Consider the following 15,362-nt stretch of genomic DNA (forward strand, 5'->3'; position numbering starts at 1 on the left):
GTATGTACAACATTCAAAGGAAAGGAGAAATAAGGAGGTGGTCATATCGAGAATAGGATTTGGACATACTGGTGTGAACACTACACTTTGATAAGGAAAGATAAAACAGGGAAATGTGACAACTGTGGAGAAGACGAAACGATAGAACATGTCATCTTACACTGTCAGAAGTGCAGGTGGAGAGATGATAACTGACCCAAAATCTCAGTAAGATAAAAATGAAACTAGATCTTATTTATTTACTGCAAAAGGACTCTAGAAGTAAAGGTTATCAGGCCTTATTCCAGTTTTTAAAAGAGGGTAAATTGTTTGGGAGGATTTTAGTTGTTGTTTTGTTGTTGTTGTTTTTTTGTTTTGTTTTGGGGTTTTTTTTTTTGGGGGGGGGGGGGGGGGGACGTTCCAGTTCACACTTCATACCAGTTGGTGGCGGTAATGCGCCATTCAGTTGTTTACCAACCGTCAATAAAATTTAGAAGAAGAAGAAGTCTAGACTTTCATGACGATTTCGCTGACACCCAATTGGCGCTCCTTGTGTCCGTTTGCCTCACAGGTACGTTGAAGCAATTATAATAAAAAAAAAAACTGCGCACGGGTGGATTTGTGACACTCACAACAGGCTGTGTATTTGCTTTTAACCAAGACGTTATTTGGCCGTGACAGTCAAACGTCCAACAGTTGAGCTAAGCTAAGCGGCTATTGCTTTTGCTAGCTAACGTCGGCTAACGTTGAACACCAAAGATGTACACGAGTAACGCGAGATATATAACTTTGCAGGACTTCCGCGTTCGCGTATGCAGGCATGAGAGGGTTCTGTTTTGTTAACTGACCTGTTAAAGCTAACATGACATAGTAGTCTTTTTCAAAAAGCAACTGTATGGTAAGATTTGCTAATCCGCATTTTATATTATATTTGGGCTGGGTTTACCACATGTAAGCACTAGCGTATGCGGATTTTTATCTTGATTTTTTATGTGTCTTTGGCTAAACTTTGAGAAAAACGGTGTGGCTACGTTAGGTATATGTACCAATAAAACATCGAGCATCTTGACAACCGAAGCCGTAAACAGACCGTTTCTGTACCCTGTCTCCAAGACTTGTTTTAGAAGGTAATAATTAGTCCTGTTCATCGATAGAAACGCGCTTTGTTTATGTTTGATTTCCGTCAGCCTGCTTCCCTTTCACAAAACACAGCCGAACTAGTGCGAGAGTGAAGATGAAGAGATCCAAAGGCGGTGGTGACGAGGAAGCTCCCCGGCATAATGGCTCAGCGGGCCGAAGGAAAGCAGACCAGCAGCAAAGTGACGGGGACGAGGGTGGCAGTGACATCGGCCCAGCCGACCTGCAAGACGACGACAATGACCAGGGCCTGAGGAGAGAAATAAGGAGCAAATACAGAGACCTCATCAGCTCAGTACAACGTGAGTGACTACAGGCCAGCAGGTTTGGGGATGGCCAAAGTTGTTGATTTGTATGTATTACAAACAAATCCTTGATGTGCTTTTCTTCTTGTTTTGTTTTTCAGAGAACAGGGAAGATATGCTGAGCCCTTCAAACAACAAACTAACAGAGGTTTTAGAGGAAGCAAACAAACTTTTTAAAGATGGTAGGTCTGATACATGTAAATGAATAACACATGCCAGCAGATCAATCCTTTATACTTTACATTTTTTTGGTTGGGTTTTGGTGGCAGTTCGACAAGCGAGAGAAGCAGCCCTGGATGCACAGCTCCTTGTTGTGGCTACAGACCTGGGGAAGGAGAAAGCCAGCCAGCTGTTCTCCGAGGGAACCGCTTTCGATCCCACTGCTTTTGCTGAGCATCTCGTGAGTATGATTACTGTATCATGTCTGTCCTTCAGTCACCTTGCACGAGTGGTCCATACAGACCTTGCAGTTTTGTACAGTTGCAGTATTTCTGTCTGGATTTGTAACTCGAGCTGCACATGCTTTTCTTTTACCTTAAGTTATGTATGGTTAAAAAAAGGCAAGGAGGGCAAAACAAAGCTGACAGGAGTTTGTTTAGTGGACTCATATGATGGCCAGACAAACCCCAGTAATCATGAATTGTTAAATATCTGTCTGTAGGGCTGTGTGATATGATTGAAATATATCAGATGATGAAATGAAAACATCTATCGTTTCATATTATACGCTATCATTTGTTTTGTGGTATCACAAAATACACTGTTTATGGCAATATTTTCTTAATTGTTTGGATGGTCATCGTGTGGATGCAGGCACAGAGAATACCAGCAGAAAGAGTATGGAGAGAGTTTACGGATGAGAAGCAAAAAAATAAACCTTAAACTCAAACATTAGAACAGGCTTTTACCCGCCACACGGCTTGTAAGAAATACAAAGGAAATGGTGGCCGTTACAACTTGTATCTAAAAATATATAGTTTAATGTACTGCCCAAACACTTGACTCCAACTGAAAAGTGAAAACACTTCACACAAGTCGAGTTGCTTGAGATTCACAGAATTTACAGAAAATGGTGGATGAGAAATGTCTTATATTGGGATATGAGTCATATGGCACAGCCCTATGTTTCTTTATGATAACGCGGTAGCTATAGCAGCTTTGTACTAGTTTTTTTCCTGCTCATTTAAGTGAGTTATACAGACACAAATACTAATAAATGTAGGAAAATGTGCGATTTTAACACAACTTCCAAAGCATCACATACTGCAGTGGTCATGTCTATGTTTCTCTACAGTTGTCTTTCATGGGTCTGAACCGACTAGAAGATGATGAAGACGAGCAGCAGAACACCGCTAATGGCTACCTGCCACAGGACGCCTGGCACCGATTGGCCAGGAGAGCAGAGTGCTGCTTTAGGACAGCACCCTCTTTCCACTACATGTGAGTGATTTAGCAAGTCTGTTTACTAGCTGGGACTGCAGTGCCAGGGTCTTTGCCTGCCAACTAAAAATAGACTGATGTTCTGTGAAGAAGCAAATTAATAACACAGAAATTTTCTTTCGACAAGCGCACGTGGTCTTCTGCCAGTCCATAAAAGTAGAATAAGTGGTTCCAGATTTGCTGCCAGCAATCAAAGCGTCCTTGAACAGCTCTTTGTCGTTTCCTAAAAACCTTCCTTTCTCTTATTTTTTTTTCTCTTCCACCGTTTGCTCCTCCTGTCTCATGGAGTGCAAATAAGTGCTTGAGTGATGCCAGGTTGTGTCGTTTGCTGTCATAGCCTGGGTATACTCAACTTTGTACTTTTGTCTCAAATGGCAAAACAAGTTTGTTGTTTCTACCTTTAACAGGAGGAGATTTCTTGCATATTTTACAAAGTATTTTGTGGTGTTGGAATTTCTTGGCTGTTGTTTATGCAGTCTGGGATTGTGTCATTGTTGTGCCTGCTGGGAAATGTAAACGCATGACACTGTTGTACCACTCACATCAGGTTGCGACACTTTTATATCGCATAAAAATTTATGCTGGTATATTATGGATGGTATGATGTGGCACCAAAATTATACTGCAGCAGGGTAATGCTTACTCAGTCATACTCTGGCTTTTGCAGTCATGTGATGCTATTTTGAGAATTTGATGCTGTACGATGACGTGAATAAGGTCCCAGTCACACAGTCAGCAACCCCCTGGCAACCAGCAGTCGTGATGGAGAGAGATGTGTATTTCCTGACCAGCTGGTGAATGGTTGCTGCCCGTCACATGGTGAAATTGGACACAAAGAGGTCTGCTGTTCTGCACAAATATCCTTCTTTTAATTGTTTTTCACTGGCAGATTGCTCCAGCTGCCTGTAGATTGCATGCAGGAAGCTTTTCTGTAGACACTTGCCAGCAACTCTCCGAGTGGTCATTTTTTTACTACCGCGATGGAGTTAGTTGGTGAGTGTTTGCAGACAAGTTGGTGTCTTCCATGGAAACTACAAAGCAATCTGCAGGACTAAAATGATCACAAGGAGGCTTTTGGTGTGGCACCCTCTTTATGGCTGATTCAACCTACCACTCACCAATCAGTCAGGGAAGACACATTTTTCCCTCCCTGGTGGCGGTGTCATGTCCAATATGGTGGACAACTCTCAACAATGTGAGCAAAATGTCATCAACGCAACCTCACCTGTGGATTTTACATATGAGAAGTTCTAAACAGAAGGCGCATTGTCAAATTATGGCATAAGATGGAATAACACAGTGGTTTTATGTGGATACGTTTTCTGATTTTCGGTTTTTTTTTAAATTTCTCATCCCTCTGGTTCTTTGCAGGATGGGCTCGTTCTATGCAGAACCACCTCCCCCAAAACAAAGGATAGAACGGCAAAGAAAAGCACCCAGCAAAGAAGCCAAAAGGATAATGCCTACTCAGGTAACTGAAATGATACTTCCATGGCTGCTGTTACCTACATGTAGTTTAAGATAAATGTAGTAGCCACCCCGTCCCTGTTTCCATTTTCCACACATACACAAAGTTTCGCCACATTATCCACCACAATGTTGGTATTTGGACCAAATGATCCCTGTGAATCTTCTTCTGTTGATTTGGAACCCCTGGAAGTTTATTTTAAAGCTATTATTAGTGATCTTGAGTTGAAGTTGGACAGTGATGTTAAATTAGACGGTAAATCAGAGCGGTCGTTAAGTCTAGTTTTCATCATTTAAGGCGATTGGCAACAGTCAATTTTTTTTCTTTCTATGCAGCACTTTGAAACAGTGATCCATGCTTTTATTTCATCCCATCTGGATTACTGCAACTCTCTTTATGTGGGAGTCAGTGAGTCGCTACTCTTGCGCCTGCAGCTGGTTCAAAATGCGGCTGCACGAATGTTAACAGGAACTTGTAAAACAGAGCATATAACCCCTCTCCTGGCCTTACTTACTGGCTGATCGTATATTTTAAAGTTCAACTTTAATCTTTTCACAATCTTACCCCACCGTACCTCTCTGAGCTTCTTCACCCCTACACACTCTCAAGTCAGCTGACCAGCTGCTCCTGGAAGTACTGAGATCCACAAGGAATGTTAGGGGGACAGGGCCTTTTCTGTCGCTGCTTTAAATTATGGAATAACTTTCCCTTACATGTTAGAGAGGCCCCTTCACTGTAATCTTCATCTTTCAGTGCATATCTTGACTTTTTATTATCTAATTGTATTTCTTACAAATGAAATCAACAGATTTTTAAATTAATTTTTTTAATTTTGTGGACCTATCCCACTTATTCGGTGTGTCATTAAATGTCTTTTAGCTGAAGAAAATGGAAGAGTCGCAACAAGAAGCGACAGAAAAAGAAGTGGAAAGGATTCTGGGGTACCTGAAGAGTTATTACCAAGATGATCGTGAGTTTGAAGTCGACCTCAGAGACATCGCATGGCTGTGTAAACTATTAGTTGCTCACGTGTACTTTTTTCCCCTCTCCTTCTATCACAGCAACCTCACCAATATCATATTACGAGTTCGTCATTGACCCCAGCTCCTTTTCCCGGACAGTGGAGAACATCTTTCACACTTCTTTTCTGATCAGAGTAAGGAATTTACTAAAGATTTAAAGTGAACTCCAGTGCCTCCTGGTGACCATAAACAGGCATGACAGTTTCATTTGTGTTTCAGGATGGACTGGCAAGAATGTATCTTGATGAAGAGAAATTGCCATGTATAGGTGAGATGATGTGACACTTGTACTGTTCTGACTGGGGGATAGCATAGAAAATCCCTTGAGGTAAATAATGAAATAAAACAATGTTTTCATGTTTCAGCTCCTGTAGAGGAGGGGGAGGTGGAAGCCGGAGGTTCCACCAGCCGTAAACAGTGTATCCTCTCTATCAGCCCAAAGATATGGAAGGTTAGCAGGTTTTGGCCTGAAGTGCACATTAATTAAAAGCACGGTAGCTACAATCAAGATTTTGTTTTGTGCCTGTGATATTAATTGTAAAGTTTGCTTTGTCCTTCTCAGGAGCTCATAGATGCCTTCGACATCAAAGATTCAATTATTCGGCCTCCAAACACACAGAATGACTGACAAACTACACCATCTTCCCCACTGAAAAACCTAAACATTGTTCTTAAACGTTTTAATTAATAAAATTCAAGTGATGTGTTACAGTTTTATCAGTTGAGGTCAATGTATAATAATCGTTCTATTGCACATTTGTTTATTTTTTACTGTGTTTTAAGTTTGAATAATAAAAAAGAAATGAATAAAAGTTTTTTAAAATTATTTTATTGCAACTCTTGAATATTGATACACAAAAGCCTTAACATAATATGCTTCTGATAATCTGAGCTTTGACATAACACATTGGTAGAAATGAAGGTTCCATGACTGGCAATGATCAAACCGGATATTAGCACAAACATCTCACACTAACTCGCCATGGTGGTGGAAGATTTTTATTTTGGCTTGGTTAGCAGACACATGGCTTGGGTACCTTGGATTTACTCAGTTGACCTTGAACTTCATTGTGAGGTCATCTGTACAACAGTTAAGATTTAACCAACATGGGTAATGTAACAGGACAATGATCCCAAGCAAGCAGCAAGTATGCAACAGAAAGGCTGTAAAAGAGAAGAATGGAAGTGTGGCAATGATCGAGTCAAAGTCCAGACCTCAAGATGACTGAAATGCTGTGGCGAGACCTTAAAAAAAGCAGTGCAAATGCCTGCAAACCTCAATAAAGTGAAGCAACATAAAGACAAATGGGCTAAAGTTGTTCCATAACAATGTGAAAGACTGATGAAGTCACATAGATAGTGATTGCTTTAAGTTGCTGCTGACAGCAGTTCTACTTGCAGCTAATTTATTTTTCACAGAACTGTATATCGTTAGTGCAAGAAAGTTTGCAGTAAGGATTGTTTTGATATTTTGTTCATATCCCATAATTTCCTATGACAGATTAGTCTGTCCATGACATAGGAGTCTTAAGTCTTGTGCGAATCAAGGGAAAGGGAAAGTCAGGTTTCTTTTTACACTGGTTTTCTTCATGTAAACCTACTATGAAGCGTGATCACTGGAGTGCCGGTTTCTGCAGCTGGTCTGATCCCTGGACCATGTCAGAATCTTTTATCTGCCTGTATTTATGATGCATGGTTGTCTCAACTGGAAATTTTGTGAGTTGCTCATTTTTAAGGAGCCAAAATGTTATCTTAGTGATATTAGACTGCATACTGATGTTTTGGCCAACCTACCCTTACATATTTTTTAACCTTAGAGGTTCTATATCACTTCACAGTGTATTTATACACATACTCACGCACAAGCAGCCATTCAAAGCCCTGGCCTGGCACCGGGAACAATTTAGGCTTCAGTATGTCCAAGACCAGTCTGTTTTTTGCTTGTTTGTATAATTAGATTCCTTACAGTGGAAAGTCATGCTACATTAGACACAACCCAGGCCAAAACAGGCCAGACACAATGCTTTTCTATTGATCCTCCAAGTTTGGAGAGGAGGTTTTCATCACAGAAGAGACCACTCCCTTCAGGAGAAGAATGATTCATCATAGGATAAAGGTGATATCTCAAAACAACTTTGTAGAATCTGCCTTTATGCCTCTTTCTAAGGAGAAAAGGGACCCAAACAATGCCTGCAAAATACCTCCAGAAGCATAACAGGGAGCAGCCTCTGACCTCCTCTCTGTAGATGTCAGGAACTCATCAGGTATAGATATATCCCTGTTACTATGCTACAAAAATGTAACAAAAAGGTTGAGTTAAACAATAAACAGCTAAATCGATAAACAGCTAAAAGATAAAAGTTCTTTATTCTGTTTTGCTATTGGGTTTCTTTGTTATTCCATATTGGCTGAGTGAATATCAGTATGATCGAATTCATTTGGCTGAATGCACTGATACTATCAAACATACCCATCATGATGATGTACCAGCATCATCTTGGTTCTTTTAAAGAGACAGGCACACTTCGTGCTGCCTCCCATCTCTTCCTCTCTCCCACTCTGAGCTTTTTTCCCTCCAAAGCAGTGCTTCAGTCTGCTCACCCTGTGCACTGATGTAGAGTGAGGCTGCATTAAGACTGGAAAGAGTGGCTCCCTTTTTTCACTCTGATTTGATTTAGGTTGGACTCCTTATGTAATGTAGATTTTATATAACAATGGCTTGAAAATATATGTCAGAGGGACACCATGGGCAATGCAATGCAGAGCGTTTATTAGTCGTTGAGGGACACACTCACACAGACACAGAGGCGTGCACACCCTCACTCTGTAGCTCCTGCAGAGATCTTCCTGCTTTGGCAATGCTGAGTCTGACTAACAACGATGCAGTTCTGCAGAAAGGTGCTTTGCCAGCCGTGTAGTGCCAGAGTCACTTCACCAGAGGAGGACATGGAATACAAGATGGGGAGCTGCATCGGAATCCCACACGGCAAGGTAAACAGAGGAGAGGCGGAAAACTGTGGGGCTGTCAGAGACTGGCTGCAGCATTGCATCCATGTCTGTGGGACTGAGCAGGGGATAGCATGGGAGAAGAACCATAGCAGGTTTTACTGGTCAAGTGCTGAGTCTTTACTGAGGAGAAAGCGGTGAGAGGGAAGGTGCATTCAAGTGTTGGAGGAGGGGCGATGTCAGCAGTAAAAAAGGAGCTGCAGAGACAGATCAGGGAGTAGGGAAAGGAGGAGCTGAGTATAAACGTGAGAGTGTGAGGCTGATCGTAGTCGAGGAAAGATGGGAGACAGACTGACAAGAGAAGGGATTGTTTACATCTGCAGATTCATTTAGTCCATAGCCTACAAATAAAGAAAATCTATAACAAGTGTGTTTGGTGAACAATGCGTGTACTGTTATTTATAGGGATGATGCTATCAGCACACACTGGGGCGCTTGGCTGAAAATAGCCTTTGAAGATGGCAGATGAGAGGATCCAAAAAACATTTAAAGCCTCTCTGTTGTCAAATCTGTAACTGGGGCTCCTGTTTGTTATTCTTCCCATCTGTCAGGTTGCTGTGTGAGTGTGTTGGTGTTGTCCTTACACGTCAGTCACAGGGAAATCTACAGGGAGGTGTTGGACTTAAAAGAGGACCACCAGACTGAAATCGAGGGGATCAGTAGATGTTAAGGTGTAGATATTAAAGGATGCTACAGGTGGTTTGGACACTTTAACGCCATCTGCAGCCTCTTATGTGACAAGTGAGGTCTGACATGCCGTCCTCCTCTCCATAACGTGTGTCTTTGTTTACAATCCCTCGGCCCACTGACTCCCTGAGCAGACATGGCTTCCCCAGCTCCAGTTCGGTCTCCTCCCCTCCCTCCCTCCCTTGATCCTGTCCCAACTTCTGTCCCTGTCCTGCGTCCAGTGCAAAAAATAGCAACAGAGGAACCGGGGCTCCTCAGAAGACAGGACAGAAACACTGGCCTTGAGTCTGACAGTAAACACAGGTTGGAGGGGTTTGTCAAAGCTGGGGGGCACACACTGTAGCAGAAAAAAGACTTTTGTTTGGCGTGGTGAGTAGTTTTTTGGTGAGTTGCAGCTGTGTTAAAACTTTGGATTATATTACGGTGACATTGTTAAAACCTGTACTGAGATTAGTGTGACTGTATTCGATTAAGTGTGAGTGTTTACGGTTACTGGTGGTGTGATGGTGAATATGGGTTTAATCACAAATGTATCAACTTTATATGCACATCAATGCTTTGCAAAGTTCTGAGAAATTACGTGTTGTGTTGTTTAGTTTGGCGGTTTGTTTACCCGCTGATGGACAAACTCATATTTGTCTGACCAAAGACATTCATGGCTCTGAGCCAAACCCGTGAACTTAAAAGATTACTCACGTTGAGTGATGGTCAGGCCGTGATGAGGTGAGAAGAGACCTGGCAACAGCCTAATCACATGATTTCCCCTCAGTGCTTTCTGGGCTGCCAAAAAGCCCCGAAACACTGCTGCCACTTAAAGTGCACACGTGTCACTATAGGGGCTGAAATTACACCCCAATCACACAAATAGCAAGCAGGCGAGCAGGGCCGATAAGCTGCCGCAGCACAGAATAGGTGTGATTTAATATGTGAGGATAGGATGTCCATTTTGTCTTTTGTTTTAATGTAAAAATGTGAGACAAAAAATGATTTCAGGCCATGCTTTGACTGCACGGATGGACTATACGGCCTCTGCGTTCTTTTGGAAATCTAGTTTGTGTGACAAAATTGTGCATAAGACTGTAATAAACGTCAACAGCAGTGAACAGGGCAAATATCTATTTATAAAGTCTTGCATATTCAGGTCAGTGCTTTCTGACTAAACAGAGCTACCACGCAGTCCCTGCAGTCATACAGGGAATGTATTAACGGGCCTTTCCCTTTCACGGCTCAGCTGCATTACAGACAACACAAAAGTATCCTCACGAGACAGGGAGATGATTGTGAGAGAATATTTCTGCATCTGATGTATCCTCCAATGTGCTGATGCATGGATGCTCTGATGCTGGGAGTCCGTTTGTTTCATGTCTTTTAGACACGAGGTTATACAAAGTTACTGCAGCTGGAGATTAATCTAACTAATACACATTTCATGTTTAGAACAATTAAAAAAAATAATTCAACTGTCCTTCTACCAACGAAGCTCCAGCTTTCCCACATTTAAGGCCACATCAGCAGACTTGAAACCTGCACTTTGGTCTTGGTGTAAGGTTCTTGCATCAGACGTCCCTAATCTCTAAAACAACACACACTTACAATTCCCCCTCACTCCACAGAAGTTTAACCTCATACCAAAGACTTTTAATCCTGTGACGCAGGAGTCTGTGACTACTGAGGGACGGCCGTTCAGACTCCAGGTCTCCTTGTTGACCTTGCTGTACGCTGATGGTGTCTCTGTTGCTAGTTTCTTACAGCCAGCTGATGTGAGAGGCTGTTGCTCTGGGCAGTTGTGGCCCTGCAGCTGGGTAAGCCATGGGGAACGAGAGCAGCACGACTGAGACATTGGTAAGGGCAAGCTTGCAGACGTTGGATAGCTAGGATCTCTACTTGCTGCTATGCACACCTTGAGCTCTTTTAACTAACACAGTCGCATGATTACTAACTTTTTGCTTCGGTGAAATACACGGGCTTTAAATGCTGAGGCTTGTCTAATGAGCATTTAGATAAGATAACATGGCTTGTCTTATTTTGTGATTTACCCTCGTAAAGCTGCGATAACGATAAAGATCAGATGTGTTATTTAATGACTCACAGCATGTGTCTTAATCTATGCCCATTGCTACACACCCTAATAATAATTCATGCCTTTATGATGTTTAGAAGGCCGTTGCGTGTCTCATTATTGCAATGTTGCTGTTGTGCACTTCTAATAACAAAGACAAACATACCAGAAGAAGGACACCTATAGAAAAACGGGAATTTAAAATGTGACTGAAGGACTTCAGAAGTGGAATTCTGGATTAACCTAATAGGATTAATTTAAACATTTGACTCATGAGCTATATGCTCCAGCACTAAGTACTCACAGACTGACTGAGCTTAACATGCTACTCCTCTTAAAAAAAATAGTGGCGAGTTGTTTTCAGTGCACTCTGCATGCAACTGCTTCTATCTAATGTAAAGTTGTTCCTTTAAAAATCTCTTTGTGAACCATTTCATTCCCTCGTTACAGCCAGAAGAGGGCGCTGCAGAAAATGTTGTTCTGTTGCCACCTAAGGAAAGTCAAAATGACTCCGTGCAGGTACAATGTGTGTGTGTATACGTGTGACTGCCACTTTGATAATATTAGCTTGTGTGTGGGTACGATATTTGTAGTGCTCACAGGAACGGATGGCTGTGGCTTTTGTTCTTGTTTTTGCTTTTTTGTTTTTTTTTGTTTTGGGGTGGGGTATTACCACTCAAACTGTGCCTGTTCGTAGCAACTTTCATCATGATCAAGTCACCATAACCCATTCATGCCATGTGAAAGGTGAAAGTTGTTTTTTTTTTTTCATGGTAAAACCTTTAAAAACAGTGAACTGTCATATCAGTATGTTTAATCATGTGGTGATGACGCACGTGAACCTCATCGAAAGGTCATATTTAAAGCAGGAAGCTGCGGTCAATGCAGGAAGAAATTGTGGTGCACATTCATAAGTTTTTTTTAAACTACTCAACTATTATTGTGTGATGTGCAATGAACAATGAAATGAACGTTTATGCATATAAACATTATTTAACATGTTTTCAATAGAGTGTAATATTAGATGAAAAAGACAGAGAAAATGAAAAAAGAAAAGCAAGAATATCATAGCATTTATCATTTTAAAGATTTGATATAAAATTTCAATTTGTTCACGATAATTTGAGGCGTGGTTTCATAATTCTGCTTTGCATAAGAAATGTGGCTATACACAAAATAACATTACAGCACAATTAGTAATTTTTGTTTTATAAAATTAGGCCAAATCAGATTCTTCTTGGTTGTTATTTTTATATTTTCATTATTATTAAACTCTAGTCTTATGTCAGTCAGAGTTTTAAAATGAGTCTGTTGATTGAGTTTTTATTAAATTCTTGTTTTGCCTTCTGTGGAATAGTTTATCCGTGAGACGGCTTCTTATGGAGCCGTTGTTAAGTTTCTTATCCAGAATTGACATCCCTTGATTGACAGCGGGGTGAGCTGTGGCTCTAAAGGGCATACATGCCCACGTTTACGTGTAACCACAGCTTCCTAGAGCGTAACCTGATCCTCTCTTTGGGGGTCACTGCAGGCCTGACTCTTGGCCCAATTCCCAGCATTCACCTGCAGAGGCACTGTCAATGCTACCAACCACAAGACACAGCAGCAAGAGAAAGGGGGAGGAGGTGAATAGGGAAGGAAAGAAAAGAAAAGAGGGAAAGTTCTTAGACTAGGAGGAGGAGACAGAAGGAGAGCTGAGTGGAAAGAGTTTACAGTAGAGGGGGAGGAGAATGCTCAGCACTTCCACGAGGCCAGCACAAGTCAAGTTAGTCAGTCTCAGCAGCAGCAGCAGGTTTGGTAGTGTAGTGTTTCTAGAGACCACACACACACATACACACACTGGAAGAAACAGAGGAGGCTCATGGAAATTTAAAGGGGGAGCGGCAGTGACTCTACAAAGAGGACAGGGCTGTGGAGAGGAGGAGAAGGAAGTACAGGAGAGGAGGAGCGGGAGCGTCAGCAGCATGTGTTGCAGCATGTTTGTGTTCTCGACTGCCCTCCTTCAAAACACAGAGCCCTGCAGAGCCTGCCTGCACAGTGTGAGCATAGTATAAGGGTAGCAGAGAAGCTGCACTGCACTGTAGAGTCACCTTCAGGACAGTGGAGCACACTGCTGGGTAAGTGCAAGAGAGATGAAATGAGATAAAGCTCGTAGGACGTGCAATCAAAGGTGTGTTTTATACAGGAGGGTGGATGGAGTGGATATGTTGAGTCGGTTTTGTGTGTCTGTGGGTGAAGAGGGGACCTGTTCCTTCTTCAGCACTCCTCTTTCATGTTTACAGCAGTCATGTGTGAAGCATTAAGGCTTTTTTTCAGGGCTCGAGCATTGACGTTTTGAATAGAGAGTATTTGCTGCACAGGCAGTAATAGCCAGTCAGCCTCGCTGTCTCTCACTGTGGCTTTTCGTTTAGTTCCTGTGGGTTAAATATTAACAAAAGGTGCTTTCTGCGTAGGGATCGAACAAACAAAGAGCAGGTGTGATTTTCCACCTTCTTGACCTTTTAAGAAATGTTGAATGAGTGTTTGCTGTAAACTTTGGCGTGCTTTTCCTCGTCATTCTCTCATTTGAGAAAAGGTACGGGTTGTATGTTTTCTGTCTTTTGCATGACAGGCAGGAAACAGGAAACTCGACACATGGCAACATACAGTTTTCTCATGACTGTGCTGATCCCAGCGTGCATCACTGTTAAGGAGTGAAGGAACTGTTTTAACACCTGATTATATAACATTAATCCAGAAAATAGGAGCAGCAGGGAGATCACAGACATTCAGAGTGACACTCATACCTGCAGCAGGCCTTTTTTTTTTGCATCCGGTTTCTTTTAATGTTTTATCTTCTCTTCTGCAGCCAGTTGTGTAGCTGGGTTTCTTGCTACAACGAGAAAAAAAAGAATCTAAATTAGAACATTTAAAAATAAACTAAGACGGCATGACACCATTCTTGTGCAAATGTCTTTTAAAAGTCTAGCACACAATTTTTGCGTGTGTTCATGCAAGCACATTCTGTGCTTAACATGTCCCACAAAGGAGGCTCTTTGTGGTCACACAGGTGAGGCCAGTGACTCAGAGCCTGCAGCCCAAATTTATTTGTTAATGTGTCTCCAGTTTCCACATTAAGGAAATACAGCGCTAAAGCGAAGCTCCAGCGTAAGTTGGTGTTTTTCTAGTCGGTCTTGAATATATTTTTTTGTTTCTGGCTTGAAATAGTTTGCAGCATTACTGTAATCACATCATATGAGTGAAGACGCTAAAGCAAGTGTATATAAGGTCAAACTTGCTCTCGTGTAAGTGCTGCATTGAATTGATTTAACCTTCGTTTCTGCTTGCAATGACTGCACGCCAGCTATGAGTGATTCATAAATAATCAATGTGCTTTAATACTGAATCTCAGCAGATCCTCAAAGGATATCATTACCACTGTGTGGCTGTATCCATACTCACACGTGAAATCAACTCACTGGCTAAAATCAGGATCTCTGTGTAAAAAAGGAAACACTAAATATAACAGGCAGGGCTGTGTTAGATCTCTAAATCTGGACACGCGAAACAAATGAAAAGAAATAAGAAAAATAACCTCCGACTCTCCACCTCCATCCACAGACAAGAGCACCCCAGCTCTATTGCATTGCAGCTTAGCTGAGTGTTGTGCACCGTGAGGCTGTTATTGTCCTCATAGCGAGTGCTGTGGCTGTGGCTATATCCTTTCCAACTGACTGTTGAACAATCAGGAAATAAAAAGCAGATGAGAGTTCAGATTATTTCATTTACTGTATTTCAGGTTGCTTGGAAAAATGATTGGCTCAGATAAAGACACATCTGAAGCAGAAGATATCATCCAAAATACCTGCTCTTGTCTGTGCTGCTTAATTATGCTTGTCACCATCCAGCAAAACTGGTTTGGCTTTAATGATTATTATTTCAACACCTTGGGAAAAAATACATTTGTATTTCCTCAGAGGTGTTTGTGAGGTGGAAAGTACTTCTGATGACAATATTTTTCAATTCATTAGTTGTTTTTTGTCCCATTCAGAGGACATGCTCAAATGTGGGGTGTAAACAAAGCTGCAGAGATTAAACTGCAGTGAGCCGGGATAAATGCTAGGATTTAATACTGGAAATAATCTTTTAATAGCATAAGAAAAGCACGTTGAGAGACGTATCAGATAAGACGTCTGAGTGGAAGGACGTAGTTCAGCCAGTGTGGCCTTTACATTATAACAAACAAACACATGGGTGGAGTTATCTGCTCATGTGATGTC

General features: G+C 41.7%; 1 protein-coding gene across 3 annotated transcripts; it reads left to right on the plus strand.

Moving 5' to 3' along the window:
• Positions 1–391: 391 nt before the first annotated feature.
• Positions 392–6,177, plus strand: nsmce4a (NSE4A component of SMC5/6 complex). 3 transcript variants are annotated; one of them, XM_026191052.2, is made up of 11 exons: positions 392–550; positions 1,167–1,418; positions 1,523–1,603; positions 1,691–1,821; positions 2,716–2,861; positions 4,233–4,332; positions 5,209–5,299; positions 5,391–5,485; positions 5,571–5,619; positions 5,717–5,802; positions 5,914–6,177. In XM_026191052.2, the coding sequence occupies exons 1-11, from the start codon at positions 433–435 to the stop codon at positions 5,977–5,979; spliced, it is 1,215 nt and encodes a 404-aa protein (XP_026046837.1). In that variant the 5' UTR covers positions 392–432; the 3' UTR covers positions 5,980–6,177. The 3 variants fall into 3 exon arrangements, with proteins under 3 accessions (XP_026046837.1, XP_026046840.1, XP_080144364.1); XM_026191055.2 differs by having other exon boundaries at positions 410–550; positions 1,192–1,418; XM_080288238.1 differs by lacking the exon at positions 392–550 and adding an exon at positions 615–1,106 and having other exon boundaries at positions 1,192–1,418.
• Positions 6,178–15,362: the final 9,185 nt, after the last annotated feature.

Source organism: Astatotilapia calliptera, chromosome 13, assembly GCF_964374335.1.
Source record: "Astatotilapia calliptera chromosome 13, fAstCal68.1, whole genome shotgun sequence".
Classification (NCBI taxonomy): Eukaryota; Metazoa; Chordata; class Actinopteri; order Cichliformes; family Cichlidae; genus Astatotilapia; species Astatotilapia calliptera.